The following is a 24916-nucleotide window of genomic DNA, read 5'->3' as shown; positions in this document are numbered from 1 at the left end:
ACTGGGATGAGAATCAGCACCTCCAAGTCCGATTCCATTGTTCTCGCCCGGAAAAGGGTGGAGTGCCATCTCCGGGTTGGGGAGGAGATCTTGCCCCAAGTGGAGGAGTTCAAGTACTTAGGAGTCTTGTTCACGAGTGGGGGAAGAGTGGATCGTGAGGTCGACAGGCGGATCGGTGCGGCGTCTTCAGTAATGCGGACGCTGTATCGATCCGTTGTGGTGAAGAAGGAGTTGAGCCGGAAGGCAAAGCTCTCAATTTACCGGTCGATCTACGTTCCCATCCTCACCTATGGTCATGAGCTTTGGGTTATGACCGAAAGGACAAGATCACGGGTACAAACGGCCGAAATGAGTTTCCTCCGCCGGGTGGCGGGTCTCTCCCTTAGAGATAGGGTGAGAAGCTCTGCCATCCGGGGGGAGCTCAAAGTAAAGCCGCTGCTCCTCCACATCGAGAGGAGCCAGATGAGGTGGTTCGGGCATCTGGTCAGGATGCCACCCGAGCGCCTCCCTAGGGAGGTGTTTAGGGCACGTCCGACCGGTAGGAGGCCGCGGGGAAGACCCAGGACACGTTGGGAAGACTATGTCTCCCGGCTGGCCTGGGAACGCCTCGGGGTCCCACAGGAAGAGCTGGACGAAGTGGCTGGGGAGAGGGAAGTCTGGGCTTCCCTGCTTAGGCTGCTGCCCCCGCGACCCGACCTCGGATAAGCGGAAGAAGATGGATGGATGGATAGATCTAATCTCAGACTTAAATTGGTCAGATCTAATCTTAGATTTATATTGGTCAGATCTAGTCTTTGATTTAGCTTGGTCAGATCTAATCTTAGACTTAGTTTGGTCAGATCTAGTCTTAGAATTAGGTTAGTCAGATCTAATCTTAGGTTGGTTAGATCTAGTCTAGCAGCGGGTGCTAAAACCCCAACTATCTATATATAGTCCAACACAAAGAGGCTGTGCCTGGGCTAGGATAGTTCCGTCCTATTGTCATGAAAAAAAAACAGCTTATGAGATGCAAAAGAGAAACCATTCTGTCCATGCCAATGAAAGCCGTTACAGTGGAATGTCCCCTCGTTCAGGTGAGGTATTGTGTGGCAAATCGTTTTTGTCTACTCTATAGATTGCACACGGTGTTTAGCACCTGGTATTTGGATCTTAGTGTTTACTTTTCAACTGTTTTAAGCCACCACTAGTATTAGTCTGCAACCCTCCCGTCATCATTACAACTTCTTTACCTCATACAGTGCTTCTCTTCCTGTACTGCTACATCAAATAATCCCCGACAGTTGAATTGACTTCCCTGCAAGCCTCCCTAAGGAGTTCCACTTTTTTTTTTTTCTTTTTTTTTGCATAATCACGGAGAATAGGTCACGGAATGCACATCTTCCAACGAGTTCGACATACAAACTCTGGATTTTTCATGTGAAGGTCGCCGCCCTATTGCTAGTCATCACAAGCCACTGTAATTAATAAAACATGATGCAAATACATTGACTCGAAACTCACTTTCTCCGTTGTCATGGCGACGGAGCTCACCCATTATCGTGCCATCGGCTGACCCGGGGGTATAATAAGGGTCCGACATTGCCTCTCTATTAGCATGTGCAATATGGTATTAATTCATTTCATTTGAATTGCACCTTTTGTCTGCCCTGAAGGGTAATTATTATATCTGGATTTGAATAAATGATTTCATACACGCACAATGTATACTTTTTATAGGCGCTGACGTCGAACGTGAAGCCATTCAAACAGCCAATCCATCAGTGTATTTATTATGTCCCAGATTCCTGCAGATAGCGAGGCCCGTGTTGATCCCCGAAGGGGAAATTTGATCCCACGGGCTGATTAAAAACCACATTTCGCTTTAAAACTCGGCGATAGGCGCCTCAGCTGGAGATGCCAGTACTCGTACGTGCCGATTGTACGTCGCACGTCCGTGTTTTGGAAGCCAATGGCGTCGGAAGTCGTGCCTTCTTCAGCGGGTTCGAATGCTTCGGACGACAATTAGCTGATTAAGTCGGCCCGCCCTTGCGAGACAATTTTGTTTTATTTATGACGCCCTCAAATTTTATGGGCATCCCATAAAACTGCGTGCCCAGTTTGTATTCATACTCTGCAGAATAAAAGCAAAACCAATGAGATCAAGTTCACAATTTCTCGCATTTACAGCCTCAAAAGATGATGGTTTATTTATTTTAGACATGCACAACAATGTTGCACCGAGGAACGTCACCTTTTCTGTGATGGGATCTTACTGTACAAATGGTATCAAAATAAGAGCTTCAATTTTTCCACATTTTGTTATGCTACAGCTAGAGATGTCCGATAATGGCTTTTTTGCCGATATTGTCCAACTCTTAATTACCGACTCCGATATCAACCAATACCGATATATACAGTCTTGGATTTAACACATTATTATGCCTAATTTTGCTGGATTCATTAAACAATGTAACAAGGCTTTCCAAAATAAATCAACTCAAGTTATGGAAAAAAAATGCCAACATGGCACTGCCATATTTATTATTGAAGTCACAAAGTGCATTATTTTTTTTTAACATGACTCAAAACAGCAGCTTGGAATTTGGGACATGCTCTCCCTGAGAGAGCATGAGGAGGTTGAGGTCGGCAGGGTTGAGTTGGGGAGGGGGGGGTAGGAGGTAGCAGGGGATGTATATTGTAGCGTCCCGGAAGACTTAGTGCTGCAAGGGGTTCTGGGTATTTGTTCTGTTGTGTATATGTTGTGTTACGGTGCGGATGTTCTCCCGAAATGTGTTTGTCATTTTTGTTTGGTGTGGGTTCACAGTGTAGCGCATATTTGTAACAGTGTTAAAGTTGTTTATACGGCCACCCTCAGTGTGACCTGTATGGCCGTGGACCAAGTATGCATGCATTCACTAGTGATTCGGCCGGCACGCAAAGGCAGTGCCTTTAAAGCGCGCCCCCAATATTGTTGTCTGGTTGGATATCGGGAGAAATTCGGGATAATGGTTGCCCCAGGAGGTTTTCGGGAGGGGCACTGAAATTCGGGAGTCTCCCGGGAAAATCGGGAGGGTTGGCAAGTATGACTGGGAGACGCAACTGCTCTGTACTTCTCCCTACGTCCGTGTACCACTCCGTACAGCGGCGTTTTAAAAAGTCATACTTTTTTAAACCGATACCGATAATTTCCGATATCACATTTTAAAGCATTTATCGGCCGATAATATCGGCAGTCCGGTATTATCGGACATCTCTAGTTACAGCATTATTCCAAAATTAAACAAATTATTTGTTGTCCTCAAAATTCCACACAAAATACCCTATAATAACAATTTAAAAAGTGTTTTTGTATTTTCTCTATTTTGCAAATGTATTAAAAAGAAATCAACTAAAAAAATCACATTGCTCAATACTTTTTTGATGCACCTTTGGCAGCACTTACGTCCTCAGGTCTTTTCGAATACGATGCCACAAGCTTGGCTATTACGTGTGTGGGGGGGTCACATCTTTCTGCGGGGTTCGTTCCCCCGGGATGCAGACGGACCACTCCGGACAAGGCGTGCAGGTAGGAACATGATTTCATCTTCAAAATCAAACACGTACCAAAAACAGAAAACAAGCAGAAGGAACAACGTGCCGATCGCACGGAAAGCTAAGGCTACCACTTAGCACAGGAAGCATAGACTAGGAGACAAGAAATACTAACGTAACAGGTGGCGTGTGGCAAACAATGAAGCCAGACTGAGCGTGGCGAGAAAGGTGAATAAATAGCTCTCTGATTAGTGGTCGACAACAGGTGAGCGTGCCGACCACTAACCAGAGGCAGGTGAACCCAATTAATCCCCATGGAAACTAAAACAAACCCAGAAGTGCACAAACAGGGAGTCCAAAACTAACAGAAAATAACAAAACATGATCCGGGCCACGGCTCAAGACATTGGCACAGTTATCTTTGGCCAGTTTGGCCCATTCCTCTTTGCAGCACCTCTCAAGGTTCATCAGGTTGGGAAGCGTTGGTTTTCGTCCCGTATGTCTCTGTACATTGCCACATTCATCTTTCCCTCTATCCTTAGACTTCCTTTTATTTATTGTTGAACTTTCCAGTACAGAAAAGAACAAAATGTTGTTGCATTAGCTTGTTGTAGTGCAGGATAAAAGAGCAATACGAGTAGTCTACCATTTGCTGCCCGCTGAAAACCATCCCCACAGCATGATGCTGCCACCAGGGATGGTATTAGCCTGGTGATAAACGGTGCCTGGTTTCCTCCAAACATGATGTCTGGCAATCACGCCAAAGACTTTAATATTTGTCTCATCAGACCAGAGAATTTAGTTTCTAATGGTCTGAGAGTCTTTCTGGTGCATTTTGCAAACTTTTTACTAAGAAATGGCCTCAGTCTGGCCACTCTACTATACAGACCTGATTGGTGGTTTTCTGCAGAAGGCTCTCCTCAACAAAGTGTTGACCAATGTGATTTTTTTTGTTGATTTACTGCGAGGTTTGTTCTCCCGGGAAGCAATCGGACTATTCCGGACAAGGCGTGAAGGTAGGAACATATTTAATTATTAAAAACTCAAAAGGGTACAAAAAGCAGAAAACAACCCGAAGGCAAGTGTGCCTATCGCACGCGGAAGCTAAGGCAAAAACTTAGGACATGAAACTATAGACATGAAACAACTAACCAAACTATGACATAGAACAACCAAGACTTACTGTGGCATGAAACAAATAACTAGCAAAAACTTGGAATCGGACATGGAACGAGCAGCATGAATTAAGCGCGAAACGAGCATGAAACTGTGGCATGAAACGAGCATGAAACAAGCATGAAACTGTGGCATGAAACGAGCATGAAACTGTGGCATGAAACGAGCATGAAACTGTGGCATGAAACAAGCATGAAACTGTGGCATGAAATGAGCATGAAACTGTGGCATGAAACGAGCATGAAACTGTAGCATAAAACGAGCATGAAACTGTGGCATGAAACAAGCATGAAACTGTGGCATGAAACGAGCATGAAACTGTGGCATGAAACGAGCATGAAACTGTGGCATGAAACGAGCATGAAACTGTGGCATGAAACGAGCATGAAACTGTGGCATGAAACGAGCATGAAACTGTGGCATGAAATGAGCATGAAACTGTGGCATGAAACGAGCATGAAACTGTAGCATAAAACGAGCATGAAACTGTGGCATGAAACAAGCATGAAACTGTGGCATGAAACGAGCATGAAACTGTGGCATGAAACGAGCATGAAACTGTGGCATGAAACGAGCATGAAACTGTGGCATGAAACGAGCATGAAACTGTGGCATGAAACGAGCATGAAACTGTGGCATGAAACGAGCATGAAACTGTGGCATGAAACGAGCATGAACCTGTGGCATGAAACGAGCAATGACGCCAGGACGACTAACTGGCCAAGACAGGCTTAAATAATAGTCTCTTGATTCGAGCAGGTGCGTGTCCCGAATACATGACGCAGGTGAAACTAATAAGTCGCCATGGTAACTAAACAAACAAGGGAGCGCAAACAGGAACTAAAAGAGTTCAAAACTAAGACCACAGATCATGACAGATTTATTTTTAATACATTTGCACTTTTTTAAATTGTTATTATAGGGTATTTTGTTTAGAATTTTGAGGACAAAAAAATAATTTGTTTCATTTTGGAATAATGCTGTAACTTAGTATAAGTACTGAGCAAAGGCTATCTACTTATGTGTACTTATATAATTTTTTTTTTTAATTTCAATAAATTTGCAAAAAATAAAACATATTATTTTCACATGTGGAATTGTCTGTAAAATTTTCTGGAGAAAAATGTATTTATTCCATTTCGGATTAAAGCTGTAACATGACAACATGTGGAAAAAGTCAAGCGGGTTTTTTTCCAAGAGGCAGTGAAAACTTGCAATTTTGTCGAATGAAAAGTATTCAATTTTAGATGATAAAAATAAGTGGTAGCAGTCTAAAAATGCAAGAAATTATAGACGCAAATATCTGATAGTGTGAAGCTTGTTGCGAATAAAATAAACAGCACAAGTACGCTTCGCCACTGAATAACATCCAAACACTGGAAAAGCTTGCCAAAATAAAAGCACAGGACAGGAACTAACACATAACAGCAAATAACACTGACAAAACACAACATTACTGTTTGGGAAATAGCGTTTTGTGAGTGTTCTTTGCTGTTATGTGTTAGTTCCTGTCCTTTGCTTTTATTTTGGCAGGATTTTCCGGTTTTGCTGGTGTTTTCCCCTGGCTGCTTCACTTCTATCTCGAAGCATTTCCCCTCACCTGTTTTTTGTTCGTAATCAAGACTATTTAAGTTGATTCTTTTCCCTACCTTGGTTTTCGGGACATTGTTATCGATTCTCTACTCACTGGTGACCACAGACGATCCTTTTGATGCTAAGTACACTCGCACTTTGTGGACGCCATCTGCTCCACATGTCCTGTAAGTGTTTTGCATTTTGCTTTGTTTTGGTCAGAGCACTTCCCCGTTGCTCTCGCTTTTTGCTCGTTGTATCAATAAATGATAAATTTTTTTACTGCCCGCTGCGACCTCGTTCGTCTGCATCCTAAAATCGCAACAACCTCCTTCCACGACGCACCGTTTATCAACGCTGGACAAACAGAGATGCAACCTGAAAGGAACAACGATGGCCCCTTTTTGCTCTGTTAAAGCATCAATTTCTTAAGAGTCTCCTCTTCTGTTCTGCTCTTGTTTTCATTTCACATATTGGGATGCTAACATTGTTAAGTTAAAAGTCAAAGTTAAAGTACCAATGATTGTCACACACACACTAGGTGTGGTGAAATTTCACTCTACAGATAAAATAACAAAACGATAAAATGCAAAAGTTTAAGTCAACATGACCATCATTTTTTTTAGTGAGAGTTCTGTGCAGCGCTCGCAATTGGTTGACGGCGCGATGCGCACCCTGAACTCCATTGTAAAAATGTGTGTTTTTACATTTATGTTAAAAGTTTAAGTACCAATGATTGTCACACACACACTAGGTGTGGCAAAATTATTCTCTGCATTTGACCCACCCCCTTGTTCACCCCCTGGGAGGTGAGGGGAGCAGTGAGCAGCAGCGGTGGCTGCGCCTGGGAATAATCTTTGGTGATTTAACCCCCAATTCCAACCCTTGATGCTGAGTGCCAAGCAGGGAGGTAATGGGTCCCATTTTTTATAGTCTTTGGTATGACTCGGCCTGGGTTTGAACTCACGACCTACCGATCTCAGGGCGGACAAGGTAATATAATATTGTTTGTACAAAATTCCTACGGCAAATATGACTAGTTTGAGTAAAATAATGAGTAAGTTCGTGAAATATAGCCATAACACGTTGACACGAAGCACATTACAGTAATTCAACAAAAACATTATTAAAAAACAAAAACAAAACCCCCTCAGTCACAGTTGAAAAATCACTGATTATACAGAAAAATAAGTAGATTAACAACTTCCTGTGGACCATGTGGCTTGTGGATTATTCCACATTTTCCAGAGGGCATTAAGTGTTGGGGGTGATTATTCATGGACAAATATAGTTAGAGGAAGAGAGGATGGGCATAAATTGTTTCCAGGGTCCAAGGTAGTTTGAATTCATCTCATGAATATGCAAGCGAGTTGGCACAGTCCTTATCTATCGATGTTCACGTGATACCAGATATGCTGGCTCAGTCGTGTTTTGGCACTCATACTTTTTTCATTTCTGATATGTATCCACCTCCTTAATCAGATCTGAATATGACACATCTCATGGTTCGTGGATTATATCCGAGTCCAGCCAACTTTACCTCGCAAGCAAAGTTCCCTCTAAAACATTTATGGATATTATTCAGGAAATATTAGCAGAAATGCTAATAAAAACGTATATTTTACAGACATAAAGTTACAGGAATGTAGACTTTATGCCATGATTACATCTCATTGCGCAACATGAGAGTGTTTTAGGCCGACCTGGGCAAATTAAGGCCCGTTAAGATTTTCAATCTGGCCCGCCGCACATTCCCAAATATTTTTTTTAGATCACTTAATTTCTATAGCTTAAGAAAAGCAAAAAAATGTGCGTTTTGAATGCATTTTTATTCATCCCAATGACTCAGTTTCTTTCTTTTCTTTCTCCAGTGAACAATTGAAGACAATGCACAATACAAAAATATGAAAAATAACATGACCCATTCAACTAATTAACTAATTAACTAAGCCTAATTGGCACATGTAGGGCAGTATGCAAGTGTGCAGCCTTTGCAGATATATTTCTTACACCTGCAGCACACAGTATGGGTTTTACAGTCCTTCTTTTGAGGGCAGAAATGACATCTCTGTATGTACCTTTCAGCATTAATGGCGCCTTCACAGATGTGTAAGTTACCCATGTCTTGGGCACTAATACACCCCCATACCATCACAGATGCTGGCTTTTCAACTTTGCACCTATAACAATCCGGATGGTTCTTTTCCTCTTTGGTCCGGAGGACACGACGTCCACAGTTTCCAAAAACAATTTGAAATGTGGACTCGTTAGACCATAGAACACTTTTCCACTTTGTATCAGTCCATCTTAGATGAGCTCAGGCCCTGCGAAGCCGACAACGTTTCTGGGTGTTGTTGATAAAACGGTTTTCGCCTTGCATAGCAGAGTTTTAACTTGCACTTACAGATGTAGCGACCAACTGTAGTCGCTGACAGTGGGTTTCTGAAGTGTTCCTGAGCCTATGTGGTGATATCCTTTACACACTGATGTCGCCTGTTGATGCAGTACAGCCTGAGGGATCGAAGTCACGGGCTTAGCTGCTTACGTGCAGTGATTTCTCCAGATTCTCTGAACCCTTTGATGATATTACGGACCGTAGATGGCGAAATCTCTAAATTCCTTGCAATAGCTGGTTGAGAAAGGTTTTTCTTAAACTGTTCATTAATTTGCTCACGCATTTGTTGACAAAATGGTGACCCTCGGCCCATCCTTGTTTGTGAATGACTGAGCATTTCATGGAATCTACTTTTATACCCAATCATGGCACCCACCTGTTCCCAATTAGCATGCACAACTGTGGGATGTTCCAAATAAGTGTTTGATGATCATTCCTCAACTTTATCAGTATTTATTGCCACCTTTCCCAACTTCTTTGTCACATGTTGCTGGCATCAAATTCTAAAGTTAATGATTATTTGCAAAAAAAATTTTTTTTATCAGTTTGAACATCAAATATGTTGTCTTTGTAGCATATTCAACTGAATATGGGTTGAAAATGATTTGCAAATCATTGTATTCCGTTTATATTTACATTTAACACAATTTCCCAACTCATATGGAAACAGGGTTTGTAGGTTGTCCACACCTCCCTTGTTGCGGTTGTAGTCATCTATGATGACTGGCTTCCTGTCCTCACCTTGTGTGCAGTGTGCCCAGGAGAACTACATTGTCCCAGACCTCTATTATGGCTGCAAGTTTGTTTGTCACACGTCTTGCTGGTCTTGACTCACGGTCAACAAATCGTATCAGTCTTGAGTAGGTGCGAAAGAGTTTGAGTGGCATTGTGGCTCGGAAAATTGGCCTTCCACTCTCTGCATCCCATAGACTAGTTGCAGCCTCACCTCGGGACCTGTATACACGGGCTAAGATTATCAGCCCTAAGTAGGCCTGCAGGTCAGTCTCATCCATCTTTCTCCAGCTGTCTCCATATTTGTGAAAACCCTCCAAATTTGTCATCTCCAGGATTATTTTTTCAATTGCTGGTGTGATAAACAGCATGAGAAACGGCATACCTTGTGGGTCCTGGGGTCAACTTTATGATGTTTTGTTCTGCATGCCTGCCTTGATGGTCATATGCTGCTGAGGACCGTGTTATTTTGCCATTTTTTGAAAGGAAAGTCTCTCTTTCAGCTTCAGGGTTTTCTTCTTCTGAAGATGATTCATCATGCTCTGGATTGTATTCCTACCCATCTTCTTCTTCTGATACATCCTCCACTTCCTCTTCTGAATCAGCGTTGTCTTGCTGGACATCTGAAAAAAAAATCAGCTCTCGAGCCTCTTCAGCGGTATAACGCACACTCATTGCTTCAGCACAGACAGAATTCGGGGCCCTGTGATCTGCAGCACCTTTATAATCTCTGGAAATCCACAGAAAAAGAGCTCTGCTACTGATGGACTATAACAACTAAAACATTGTAACATTCTGTGATGTATAAATAACTCTGTGACTTTGATTTCAACACTTTGTGACTCACGGGTCATTTTGACCCGAAGACCACCTTTAATAATAACTGGGATTTATATAGCGCTTTTCTAAGTACCCAAAGTCGCTTTACATGTAACACCCATCAATCATTCACACCTGGTGGTGGTAAGCTACTTTCATAGCCACAGCTGCCCTGGGGTAGACTGACGGAAGCGTGGCTGCAATTTGCGCCAACGGCCCCTCCGACCACCACCTATCATTCATCATTCAATTCACCGGTGTGAGTGGCACCGGGGGGAAAGGGTGAAGTGTCCCGCCCAAGGACACAACGGCAGCGATTTTTGGATGGTAAGAGGCGGGGAGCGAACCTGCAACCCTCAGGTTCCTGGCACGGTTGCTCTACCCACTACGCCATACCGCCCCTTTGTACATTTCTTTGTACAGCTTACATGGAAATGTGAATAAAAGCAACATTTCACTTTTTCTATTGTTGGTGCCAAACTAGGAAAGGTCATAAAATTTCAAGTTGAAAAAAAAATCGTTTAGGGGATTTTGTTTTTGGTTTTTAACACAGTGGCGGGTCAAAATGACAACAGGGGGGTTAAAGGGGAACATTATCACCAGACCTATGTAAGCGTCAATATATACCTTGATGTTGCAGAAAAAAGACCATATATTTTTTTAACCGATTTCCAAACTCTAAATGGGTGAATTTTGGCGAATTAAACGCCTTTCTATTATTCGCTCTCGGAAGCAATCCGCCATTTTCTCAAACACTGAGTCAAATCAGCTCTGTTATTTTCCGTTTTTTCGACTGTTTTCCGTACCTTGGAGACATCATGCCTCGTCGGTGTGTTGTCGGAGGGTGTAACAACACGAACAAGGACGGATTCAAGTTGCACCAGTGGCCCAAAGATGCGAAAGTGGCAAGAAATTGGACGTTTGTTCCGCACACTTTCCCGACAAAAGCTATGCTACGACAGAGATGGCAAGAATGTGTGGATATCCTGCGACACTCAAAGCAGATGCATTTCCAACGATAAAGTCAAAGAAATCTGCCGCCAGACCCCCATTGAATCTGCCGGAGTGTGTGAGCAATTCAGGGACAAAGGACCTCGGTAGCACGGCAAGCAATGGCGGCAGTTTGTTCCCGCAGACGAGCGAGCTAAACCCCCTGGATGTCTTGGCTCACACCGTCCCTTATGCCACCGAAGATGATCAAGAGAAGAATATCGACCCTAGCTTCCCTGGCCTGCTGACATCAACTCCAAAACTGGACAGATCAGCTTTCAGGAAAAGAGAGCGGATGAGGGTATGTCTACAGAATATATTAATTGATGAAAATTGGGCTGTCTGCACTCTCAAAGTGCATGTTGTTGCCAAATGTATTTCATATTCTGTAAACCTAGTTCATAGTTGTTAGTTTCCTTTAATGCCAAACAAACACATACCAATCGTTGGTTAGAAGGCGATCGCTTTGTCCTCGCTTTCTCCCGTGTCGCTGGCTGTCGTGTCGTTTTTGTCGGTTTCGCTTGCATACGGTTCAAACCGATATGGCTCAATAGCTTCAGTTTCTTCTTCAATTTCGTTTTCGCTACCTGCCTCCACACTACAACCATCCGTTTTAATACATGCGTAATCTGTTGAATCACTTAAGCCGCTGAAATCCGAGTCTGAATCCGAGCTAATGTCGCTATAGCTTGCTGTTCTTTCCGCCATGTTTGTTTGTGTTGGCATCACTATGTGACGTCACAGGAAAATGGACGGGTGTATATAACGATGGTTAAAATCAGTCACTTTGAAGCTTTTTTTAGGGATATTGCGTGATGGGTAAAATTTTGAAAAAAACTTCAAAAAATAAAATAAGCCACTGGGAACTGATTTTTAATGGTTTTAACCCTTCTGAAATTGTGATATTGTTCCCCTTTAAGGTGGTCTGTCATGACGTTTTTAGCATTCATTTAGACATTATTGTGAGGTTTTGTATTAGTGTTTCCTCTAAATTTGGCCCCCTAGTCAAAATAATTGCCCAGGCTTGCATTAGACTCAGCCACTGATGCGTTTATGGACACACAGAAAGTCGGACAACTCCAACACACGACTCATTGTGCTACAAACCCCGTTTCCATATGAGTTGGGAAATTGTGTTAGATATAAATATAAACTGAATACAATGATTTGCAAATCGTTTTCAACCCATATTCAATTGAATGCACAAGATATTTGATGTTCAAACTGATAACAATTTTTTTTTTTTTGCAAATAATCATTAACTTTAGAATTTGATGCCAGCAACACGTGACAAAGAGGTTGGGAAAGGTGGCAATAAATACTGATAAAGTTGAGGAATGCTCATCAAACACTTATTTGGAACATCCCACAGGTGAACAGGCAAATTGGGAACAGGTGGGTGCCATGATTGGGTATATAAGTAGATTCCATGAAATGCTCAGTCATTCACAAACAAGGATGGGGCGAGGGTCACCACTTTGTCAACAAATGTGTGAGCAAATTGTCGAACAGTTTAAGAAAAACCTTTCTCAATGAGCTATTGCAAGGAATTTAGGGATTTCACCATCTACGGTCCGTAATATCATCAAAAGGTTCAGAGAATCTGGAGAAATCACTGCACGTAAGCAGCTAAGCCCGTGACCTTCGATCCCTCAGGCGGAACTGCATCAACAAGCGACATCAGTGTGTAAAGGATATCACCACATGGGCTCAGGAACACTTCAGAAAACCACTGTCAGTAACTACAGTTGTCGCTACATCTGTAAGTGCAAGTTAAAACTCTCCTATGCAAGGCGAAAACCGTTTATCAACAACACCCAGAAACGCAGTCGGTGTCGCTGGGCCTGAGCTCATCTAAGATGGACTGATACAAAGTGGAAAAGTGTTCTGTGGTCTAACGAGTCCACATTTCAAATTGTTTTTGGAAACTGTGTACGTCGTGTCCTCCGGACCAAAGAGGAAAAGAACCATCCGGATTGTTATAGGCGCAAAGTTGAAAAGCCAGCATCTGTGATGGTATGGGGGTGTATTAGTGGCCAAGACATGGGTAACTTACACATCTGTGAAGGCGCCATTAATGCTGAAAGGTACATACAGGTTTTGGAGCAACACATGTTGCCATCCAAGCAACGTTACCATGGACGCCCCTGCTTATTTCAGCAAGACAATGCCAAGCCACGTGTTACATCAATGTGGCTTCATAGTAAAAGAGTGCGGGTACTAGACTGGCCTGCCTGTAGTCCAGACCTGTCTCCTATTGAAAATGTGTGGCGCATTATGAAGCCTAAAATACCACAACGGAGACCCCCGGACTGTTGAACAACTTAAGCTGTACATCAAGCAAGAATGGGAAAGAATTCCACCTGAGAAGCTTAAAAAATGTGTCTCCTCAGTTCCCAAACGTTTATTGAGTGTTGTTAAAAGGAAAGGCCATGTAACACAGTGGTGAACATGCCCTTTCCCAACTACTTTGGCACGTGTTGCAGCCATGAAATTCTAAGTTAATTATTATTTGCAAAAAAAAAATAAAGTTTATGAGTTTGAACATCAAATATCTTGTCTTTGTAGTGCATTCAATTGAATATGGGTTGAAAAAGATTTGCGAATCATTGTATTCCGTTTATCTTTACATCTAACACAATTTCTCATGAAAAACAAGATTTTTTGGGATTTTTTTTCATTGTAGGTGGGCCAAATCACTTATATTAAAACAATAATATTTTGGAAATGACTGCCGTCATTTGAATAAAACACTTTAAATTGGTATGATGTCAGGTGTGCTGCTGGTGTGATCACAGCGTGGACGTTTGATGTTGCTCACGCTCGCAGACATGAAATATTAGAGGCAACATTGCCCTCTGGAAAGTACAGCCACAAGAAAGAAGACGGTGGATGAATTATGAATGATTGTTTTGTATCTTGAAGGTGAATGAGATCTACCACGACGAGTCTCTGGGAGTCCACATCAACGTGGTCCTGGTGAGGATGATCATGCTGGGGTATGCCAAGGTGAGCGTTCAACATTATATTTATACCATGTGACCATTTGAGCAATTTACACGTGGTTGGATTTTTATGCCCATTCGATCCATTTCCACCGAAATTGAGTGCCCGTTTTTGGTACGGCAAAACATTGCAGGACACAAACTAATTGTGTATATATACATATATATATATATATATATATATATATATATATATATATATATATATAGGTAAAAGCCAGAAAACTTGATTTATTTCAGTAATTGCATTCAAAAGGTGTAACTTCCATCCATCCATCCATCTTCTTCCGCTTATCCGAGGTCAGGTCGCGGGGGCAGCAGCCAAAGCAGGGAAGCCCAGACTTCCCTCTCCCCAGCCACTTCGTCCAGCTCTTCCTGTGGGACCCCGAGGCGTTCCCAGGCCAGCCGGGAGACATAGTCTTCCCAACGTGTCCTGGGTCTTCCCCGCGGCCTCCTACCGGTGGGACGTGCCCTAAACACCTCCCTAGGGAGGCGTTCGGGTGGCATCCTGACCAGATGCCCGAACCACCTCATCTGGCTCCTCTCGATGTGGAGGAGCAGCGGCTTTACTTTGAGCTCCTCCCGGATGGCAGAGCTTCTCACCCTATCTCTAAGGGAGAGACCCGCCACCCGGCGGAGGAAACTCATTTCGGCCGCTTGTACCCGGGATCTTGTCCTTTCGGTCATAACCCAAAGCTCATGACCATAGGTGAGGATGGGAACGTAGATCGACCGGTAAATTGAGAGCTTTGCCTTCCGGCTCAGCTCCTTCTTCACCACAACGGATCGATACAGCGTCCGCATTACTGAAGACGCCGCACCGATCCGCCTGTCGATCTCACGATCCACTCTTCCCCCACTCGTGACACCAGCAGATGACATGGCACCCCAAACCATCACCCAACCATGCAAATTTTGCATTTCCTTTGGAAATCGAGGTCCCAGAGTCTGGAGGAAGACAGGAGAGGCACAGGATCCACGTTGCCTGAAGTCTAGTGTAAAGTTTCCACCATCAGTGATGGTTTGGGGTGCCATGTCATCTGCTGGTGTCGGTCCACTCTGTTTCCTGAGATCCAGGGTCAACGCAGCCGTCTACCAGCAAGTTTTAGAGCACTTCATGCTTCCTGCTGCTGACCTGCTCTATGGAGATGGAGATTTCAAGTTCCAACAGGACTTGGCGCCTGCACACAGCGCAAAATCTACCCGTGACTGGTTTACGGACCATGGCATTTCTGTTCTAAATTGGCCCGCCAACTCCCCTGACCTTAGCCCCATAGAAAATCTGTGGGGTATTGTGAAAAGGAAGATGCAGAATGCCAGACCCAAAAACGCAGAAGAGTTGAAGGCCACTATCAGAGCAACCTGGGCTCTCATAACACCTGAGCAGTGCCAGAAACTCATCGACTCCATGCCACGCCGCATTAACGCAGTAATTGAGGCAAAAGGAGCTCCAACCAAGTATTGAGTATTGTACATGCTCATATTTTTCATTTTCATACTTTTCAGTTGGCCAACATTTCTAAAAATCCCTTTTTTGTATTAGCCTTAAGTAATATTCTAATTTTGTGACACACGGAATTTTGGATTTTCATTTGTTGCCACCACTCGACATCCATTGCATTCGGTCTCCCTAGAGGGGGGGGGGGTTACCCACATATGCGGTCCTCTCCAAGGTTTCTCATAGTCATTCACATCGACGTCCCACTGGGGTGAGTTTTTCCTTGCCCTTATGTGGGCTGTACCGAGGATGTCGTTGTGGCTTGTGCAGCCCTTTGAGACACTTGTGATTTAGGGCTATATAAATAAACATTGATTGATTGATTGATTGACTTCAAATCATCAAAATTAAATGAAATAAACATTTGAATGCATCAGTCTGTGTGCAATGAATAAATATAATGTACAAGTTACACCTTTTGAATGCAATTACTGAAATAAATCAAGTTTTTCAAAATATTCTAATTTACTGGCTTTTACCTGTATGTATATATATATATATATATATATATATATATATATATATATATATATATATATATATATATATATATATATATCAGTGACGTGCAGGCCGGGCCTCACCTGCCATCATGGAAAGAAAAAAAAATGCAAAAAGAAAAAAAATTAATTAAATTGTTATATGTATTCAGTGATTATACTATAAAGTTATTTTCCATTTAACTTCACCAGTTTTAGATTATTTTTATTCAAAATCGCTGAATTTTCACATTTGCCGTTCAAATACTGAGAAGAGACTTGCTGTGATCAGCAGCCAGTTGAGGCACGTCACTGCGTTGTGCCTCACATGGATTGCGGACTCGGCTAACTGCTGGCCTGCTGTGCAGTGAGACCGTATTGCTATATGAATTATATTATACATTTCCATAGTTTAGTTAGCTGAGGTATATAATGTACAGTGTATTTTGTCAACAACTGTTTGTGTGTAACTTATTTCTTGTGCTGAGCAATCATAAAACTGCTGCGAAGACGCACTGTGTGAGGCTCGCAGTAATCCCGCCTCCTTGTGCTGGTTAATGCACCCCCGCCGTAGAACGCACCCCCCGACGGGAGTGCCACACCGACCAAAGCCCACACCCAAACCCCCCACGTGCAAAACCGAACCCACTCAAAAAAGTCACCCGACAAGAAGCCAAAAAGTGCAAACACAACAATGCTCGCGTTGGAGGAGCCGCGAACGACCGCAGTGCCACAACATTAGGTACACCTTCAGACTGCAGCACGGATTTCATATTTCATTCATTCACAACTCCTCCAACACGAACATTATTGTTTTTGCACTTTTTTGGCTTTTTATTAAATATCTTTTTTAAATAGATTCAATCTTGCACGTGGAAAGTATAAGTGTGGGCTTTAGTTATAACACTCCCGTCAGGGGGTGCATTCTACGGCAGGGGTGCATCCAGCACAACCATAATAACGTTTTTTTTTTATTAAATGTGCTTTTTTGTGTACTACAGTTTGTATGTGTAAAGTTAAAGTTAAGTTAAAGTACCAATGATTGTTACACACACTAGGTGTGGTGAAATGTGTCCTCTGCATTTGACCCATCCCCTTGTTCACCCCCTGGGAGGTGAAGGGAGCAGTGAGCAGCAGCGGCGCCGCGCCCGGGAATAATTTTTGGTGATTTAACCCCCAATTCCAACCCTTGATGCTGAGTGCCAAGCAGGGAAGAATGCTGGTATGAGCTTTTAAACATAACCCGTTAACTGCTGCCAATCAAATGGTGAATAAGATACTCTTTAGGGTTCATATGTTTGTAAATCTGACTGTGATGAAGTCAGTGCCTCACCAGTCATCAACCTCACCGCACGTCACTGATATATATGTATGTATATATATATATATATATATATATATATATATATATATATATATATATATATATATATATATATATATATATATATGTATATATATATACATACACATACACAAACACACATGTATATATGTATGTATGTATCTAGTTGATAGAAAAGTGCTATATAAAAGTAATCCGTTATTATTATTTTTAATACTTACCGTATTTTTCGGACTATAAGTCGCAGTTTTTTTCATAGTTTGGCCGGGGGTGCGACTTATACTCAGGAGCGACTGATGTGTGAAATTATTAACACATTACCGTAAAATATCAAATAATATTATTTAGCTCATTCACGTAAGAGACTAAACGTATAAGATTTCATGGCATTTAGCGATTAGGAGTGACAGATTGTTTGGTAAACGTATAGCATGTTCTATATGTTATAGTTATTTGAATGACTCTTACCATAATATGTTACGTTAACATACCAGGCACGTTCTCAGTTGGTTATTTATGCCTCATATAACGTATACTTATTCAGCCTGTTGTTCACTATTCTTTATTTATTTTAAATTGCCTTTCAAATATTCTTGGTTTGGGTTTTATCAAATACATTTCCCCAAAAAATGCGACTTATACTCCAGTGCGACTTATATATGTTATTTTTTCTTCTTTTTTATGCATTTTCGGACGGTGCGATTTATACTCTGGTGCGGCTTATACTCCGAAAAATACGGTGCACATACAACGTCTTCAGAAGTATTAGAAAGTATCCAGTAACAAACGTGTCCGCACTGCGTCATGGCTTTGATCTCGTGAATCCTAATGGCCAGTAGGTGTTTCCAAAAACAACATTCAGAGTGACAGCAGCTCAAGGCCTCAACAATCAGAGGAAGTCTAATATTTGATTACGTCTTTCCCCGCCAGTCCATCAGCCTCATCGAGAGAGGAAACCCGTCCCGTAGTCTGGAGAACGTGTGCCGCTGGGCGTTCAGCCAGCAGAAGGGCGACGTGGACCACGCCGAGCACCACGACCACGCCATCTTCCTCACCCGCCAAGGCTTCGGCCCCACCGGCATGCAAGGTGAGGAGAATTTTTTTTAGTCTCGCCAGAGTGGCGCGTTTTGTGCATAAGCTCATCACAACAATTTGCATGTGACAATTATGCAAATACACAACAGGCAGAGGGAGAAACACATGAAATGGCTTTTGTTTGACATCAAATGTATCTGACAGGCCCTAAAGAGCGGCTTTTCTCATCTCTGGATGAGCATTTTCTAAGAAACATTTTTTTTTTTCAACCCGCCTGAAGTTGGGCCCCTGATCACTGCCAACATGAAAATAGCACTGTCATTTGTTTGTGCTGTAAACATGTTTTTGTGCTCTTATGCTTTTGAAGTTATTCTAAAATGCAAAATAATGACTCGTCTTGTAGTCCAGTGCACCCACCTTGTCTAGTTATGATGTCATTCAGTGTTTTTCAACCACTGTGCCGTGAGATACAGTCTGGTGTGCCGTGGGAGATTATCTAATTTCACCTATTTGGGTTAAAAATATTTTTTGCAAACCCGTAATTATAGTCTGCAAATGATGTGTTGTTGTTGAGTGTCGGTGCTGTCTAGAGCTCGGCAGAGTAACCGTGTAATACTCTTCCATATCAGTAGGTGGCAGCCGGTAGCTAATTGCTTTGTAAATGTCGGAAACAGCGGGAGGCAGGGTGAAGGTAAAAAGGTGTCCAATGCTTAAACCAAAAATAAACAAAAGGTGAGTGCCCCTAAGAAAAGGCATTGAAGCTTAGGGAAGGCTATGCAGAGCGAAACAAAAACTGAACTGGCCACAAAGTAAACAAAAACAGAATGCTGGACGACAGCAAAGACTTACTGCGGAGCAAAGACGGCGTCCACAAAGTATATCCGAACTGTCATGACTTGGTCCTGGGTGTTTGCTTTTCCGGAATGCAACGGAAAGTTGGCTCGGGCGAGAGGGGAATGTAAATACATGATTTATTTAATACATCAAAATAAAGTACAAACGAAAAGCGCGCACAGTGGCGGAGAACAAACTATGAAACCAAAAGACTATAGCATTAATAAACAAAACTTACTTGGCATGGACTAAAAGGAGCAGCATGAACGATGGACATGAAATCAAGTGTCAGAAATGTGCAGAGCATAATTGTGGGATGTCACCAGGAAGACAAACTGAAAACAATGAACTTAAATACTACAGACATGATTAACGAAAACAGGTGCGTGACTCAAAACGTGAAACAGCTGCGTGACGTGACAGGTGAAAACTAATGGTTGCTATGGTGACAAAACAAAAGTGCACAAAAAGTCCAAAAACAAAACCGAACATGACCAAAACAAAAACATGATCACACAGACATGACACGAACATGTCATGACAATCAACAATGTCCCCACAAAGAAGGATAAAAACAACTGAAATAGTCTTGATTGCTAAAACAAAGTAGATGCGGGAAATATCGCTCAAAGGAAGACATGAAACTGCTACAGGAAAATACCAAAAAAAGAGGAAAAAAACACCAAAATAGGAGCGCAAGACAAGAAGTAAAACACTACACACAGGAAAACAGCAAAAAACTCAGGGTGTGATGTGACAGGTGGTGACAGTACACCTACTTTGAGACAAGAGCTATAGTGATGCATGCTTGGTTATGCTTTAAAGTCATATCCAACAATTCCGACAACGACTTTTTACTGTCAACTGAGTTTCGTTTTTTAATGATTTCTGCTGGTGGTGTGCCTCCGCATTTTTTCAACGCAAAAAATGTGCCTTGGCTCAAAAAAGGTTGATTGATAACCAGCCCCCCACCCCCCGCCTTGTTAAAATCTCCCCAAACTTGTCCCATTAATTTGTGCTACGCTTGTGTTGCAAACACAATTGTTCTCCAACTATTATAGTTTTTTATGTTAATCATGTTTTATTAGGGACTGCAATGTCCCTTTGGGACAGAGGACCCTATTGTATTTTGTGCGTTTTATTATTATTATTCTTCCGCTGCCTCTTTGAGCTCTAATTTGACCCCCTTAACATGCTTCAAAACTCACCATATTTGACACACACATCAGGACTGGCGAAAATTGCCATCTAATAAAAAAAAACAAAAAAAAAAAAAAAAAACTCAAAATTGCGCTCTAGCGCCCCCTAGGAAAAAAACACAGACAAAACTGCTTGTAACTTCCGGTAGGAATGTCGTAGAGACATGAACAAAAACCTCTATGTAGGTCTCACTTAGACCTAGATTTCCAAAATCAACAGGAAGTTGGCAATTCCCCCTTCAAAACAAAATTTTAGTAAAAACAGTCACTTTTGCCTCTTTGAGCTGTAATTTGACCCCCTTAACATGCTTAAAACTCACCAAACTGGACACACACATCAGGACTGGCAGAAATTGCGATCTAATAAAAAAAACAACCCCAAAACTCAAAATTGCACTCTAGCGCCCCGTAGGAAGAAAACACAGACACAACTGCTCCGAGGAGGAAAACTCAGACAAAACTGCCTTAACTCCCAGTAGGAATGTCAGAGACACATGAAACTAAAACCTCTATGTAGGTCTCACTTAGACCTACATTTCATATATTGACAACCCCCAGCAAAAATCAACAGGAAGTTTGTAATTCCCCCTTCAAAACAAAAGTTTTGTAAAAACCGGTCATCTTTTTTCAAACATTATCTCCTCTGAGCGCGTTTGTCGTGTCGGCTTCAAACTAGCACAGGAGAGAGATTGAACCCTTCTGATTAAAAGTTGACCAAAGAGTTTTAATTACTGTTTCGGTTTGGATTTTATGTGCCGTCAAAGTCGGTCCCGTCCATTGCTGCTTGCAGCTTTAATTGTTTTTATGTTTTTAACAAGTTATTATTCATAACTAGCCCCCCAACCATGTCAAACGCTCCCCAACCTTGTCCCGTTTGTTTGTGCTACGTTTGTGCAACTTGTGTGCTGCATTTTCTTTTTGTCTGATATAGTTTTTATGTTACTAACGTTTATAGTTGTTATGTTATTAGGGACCGATGTCCCTTTGGGACAGAGGACCCTATTGAATTTCTAGCGTTTTATTATCATTATACCGCCGCCTCTTTGAGCTGTAATTTGACCCCCTTAACATGCTTCAAAACTCACCAAATTGGACACACACGTCAGGACTGGCGAAAATTGCGAACTCAAAATTGCGCTCTAGCGCCCCCTAGGAAGAAAACACAGACAAAACTGCCTCTAACTCCCAGTAGGAATTGCCGTAGACACATGAAACAAAAACCTCTATGTAGGTCTCACTTAGACCTATATTTCATACACTGACAACCCCCAGCAAAAATCAACAGGAAGTTTGCAATTCCCCCTTCAAAACAAAAGTTGTGTAAAAACAGTCACCTTTTTTCAAACATTATCTCCTCTGAGCGCGTTTGTTGTGTCGGCTTCAAATACGCATAGGAGAGAGATTGAGCCCTTCTGATTAAAAGTTGATGAAAGAGTTTTAATTACTGCTCCGGTTTGGATTTTATGATCCCTCAAAGAACTGATGCTGCTGCGCTGCTGCCGTCTCAAGAAGGCCGCACCCTGCTCAGACCAAACTGCCTCTAACTCCCAGTAGGAATGTCAGAGACACATGAAACAAAAACCTCGATGTAGGTCTCACTTAGACCTATATTTCATACACTGACAACCCCCAGCAAAAATCAACAGGAAGTTTGCCATTCCCCCTTCAATACAAAAGATGGCTAAAAAAAACCCTGCCTTTTTTCAAACATCTCCTCTGAGGTCGCAGGGGCAGCAGCCCAATCAGGGAAGCCCAGACTTCCCTCTCCTCAGCCACTTCCACCAGCTCTTCCCGGGGGATCCCGAGGCGCTCCCAGGCCTGCTGAGAGACATAGTCTCTTCAGCGTGTCCTGGGTCTTCCTCGTGGTCTCCTACCGGTCCCGTCCATCGCAGATTTGTTTGTGCTGCAAAACATTGTCTATTATAGTTCGTATGTTATTGACGTGTTATTATTCATAACCAGCCCTCCCAGCCATGGCAAAACCTGCCCAAAACACAGTTAGTTGGACAAAGCTTGTAGCACAAACGATTGGAACAATTTTGGGGAAATTTTGAGAAGGTGGGGGGTGAAGGTTATGAATCATCAAACATAAACACCAAGGACAAGTGGCACAAAGGAGTGGCAGTGGTTTGTTATTATTTGCAATGATACAGGTGTGCCATGTTGAAAAAGAGCAGATGCTACCCAAGCAGGGCTGAAGACTAATTTAGTTTTGGGCGAGATGAGAATGCAGGCAAGGAGAATCTCACTCGGGGGGGAAAAACGTGAAATAGTGCAACAAAAGACACTGAATGAAGATGAAAGATGACACAGGTGGGTCAGACGCAAGCTGATTGGTTGGCACAGAGATCATGGAGTTAATGAGCATGACATCATCATGCTGCACTTTGCAGTCCTCATATTGTTTTCTTCATGTACAGCAGCAATGTTCTTGTAGAGCATGGGTGTCAAACTCTGGCGCTACAAGGTGTGTGTGTGTGTGTGTGTGTGTGTGTGTGTGTGTGTGTGTGTGTGTGTGTGGGGGGGGGGGGAATTTGGTGGTAGCGAGGGGTGTATATTGTAGCGTCCCGGAAGAGTTAGTGCTGCAAAGGGTTCTGGGTATTTGTTCTGCTGTGTTTATGGTGTGTTACGGTGGGGATGTTATCCCAAAATGTGTTTGTCATTCTTGTTTGGTGTGGGTTCACAGTGTGGCGTATATTTCTAACAGTGTAAAAGTTGTTTATACGGGCACCCTCAGTGTAACCTGTTTCGCTGTTGATTAAGTATGCATTGCATTCACATGTTTGTGCATACAGACGCCGCACATATTTTGTGATCGGGCCGGCACGTTGTTAGAATGGATGAAAAGCGGACGTGACGGCAGCTCGTAGAGGACGTTAAAGGCAGTGCCTTTAAGGCACGCCCCCAAGACTGTGGTCCCGGCAGACGACGAGATATAATGACTGATGAACACCTTCGTTCGATAATGAAGGTTGCCTCAGCTCAAAGCCTGAGCCCCGACGTTAATGAACTAGCATCCAAGAAAAGATGGCAGGTATCTGGCTTGGGCACATCAGATTAGATCAGTGTGTTGCAAACTGAGCAGTTTAAAGTCCTGAATGGTTGGTTTATTCATTGTTATTTTATTTTCAAATGTATTAGCCTGTGGAAAAAGTTAATGTTGATTTTTACCTCAGAAGGCTGCAAATAGAAAAGAGGAATTCAATTTTTATTTAAATTGTATTTGATATGCCATTGATATTTTTGTATTATTATTATTATTTGAAACTGGATTTTGCATGTCACTATAAAGTTATATAAGCCTTGCTTGTTCAATATCCAATGCAAAACTTTTTTGGGTCCCTATTAAAAGGTCAATTTGTTCAACCTTGGCCCGCGGCTTTGTTCAGTTTTTGTCAAGACTTGGACTATGCCGTGGTTTGTTCTCCCGTGGTGCAAATGAACATTTGGACCAGACATGGCGTGAAGGTGAAGACATATTTAATTTTACTATAACAAAAAGAACAAACTAAAGGTGCGCACAAGGCGGAAGTACAAACTTGACAAATGAAACCAATACTTGCACGTGGGCAAAAAACTAAGGACATGAGCAAAAGTCGCTAACTGTGGCATGAATCGAAAAAACTTACTTGGACAGGGCATGAAGTACGCAGACGTAAACAGAGTGTGACAGGGGTTTGATGTCGCCAGGGAGACTTCCTGGCAACAATGGGTTTAAATAATAGTGACATGATTAAAGACAGGTGCGTGAGTCGTGAGGGCAGGTGAAAACTAATGGGTTGCTATGGTGACAAACAAGAGTGCACAATGAGTCCAAACGTGGAACAGGTGAAACTAATGGGTAACCATGGAAACAAGACAAGGGAGTGAAAAGCCAGAAACTAAAGAGTCCAATAACTAAACAAAACAAAACATGATTACACAGACATGACCGTTTTAAATTTTGGCCCACCCTGTATTGGAGTTTGACACCCCTGCTGTAGAGGGATGGAAACCTTCATTGTTAACTAGAAAAGCTCTCAAAGAGCGCAAACCTCCGCCAGGCCCTTTCTGTCAATAGTAAAGAATCCTTTAAAAAACCTCCTGGATCCCTTGTTCCTTATCTCATTTGTCACATTTCCTGACTTTCTTCAAAAAATCTGCCCTTAACTTGAATACTTAAGTCATTAACAAACAAACAAGGATAAATACACAACATTGCAAAGTCCTTGTGTGTTTGTTTTGTTTGAAGTCGCTTCCAAACAGGCTACATTTTGCATTGAGCGGGATGAAATAAACAGAGTGAACCCTCTTGTCAGTCATCCACTCTCTTTGTGTCTGTGGGTGG

The 24916-nt window shown here is 42.4% G+C and overlaps 1 protein-coding gene across 1 annotated transcript in view; it reads left to right on the top strand.

Moving 5' to 3' along the window:
• adamts3 (ADAM metallopeptidase with thrombospondin type 1 motif, 3) overlaps nucleotides 1-24916 on the top strand; it is a 447166-nt gene that overhangs the window by 257593 nt on the left and 164657 nt on the right. The window contains exons 9-10 of the mRNA XM_061981142.1: nucleotides 14120-14203; nucleotides 18452-18608. Of these exons, the coding sequence (XP_061837126.1) occupies nucleotides 14120-14203; nucleotides 18452-18608 (241 nt within the window). The remainder of the gene's footprint in view (nucleotides 1-14119; nucleotides 14204-18451; nucleotides 18609-24916) is intronic.

The sequence above is a fragment of the Nerophis lumbriciformis genome, linkage group LG20, assembly GCF_033978685.3.
Source record: "Nerophis lumbriciformis linkage group LG20, RoL_Nlum_v2.1, whole genome shotgun sequence".
In the NCBI taxonomy this organism is placed as follows: domain Eukaryota; kingdom Metazoa; phylum Chordata; class Actinopteri; order Syngnathiformes; family Syngnathidae; genus Nerophis; species Nerophis lumbriciformis.
This window is presented reverse-complemented; position numbering and strand designations above follow the sequence as displayed.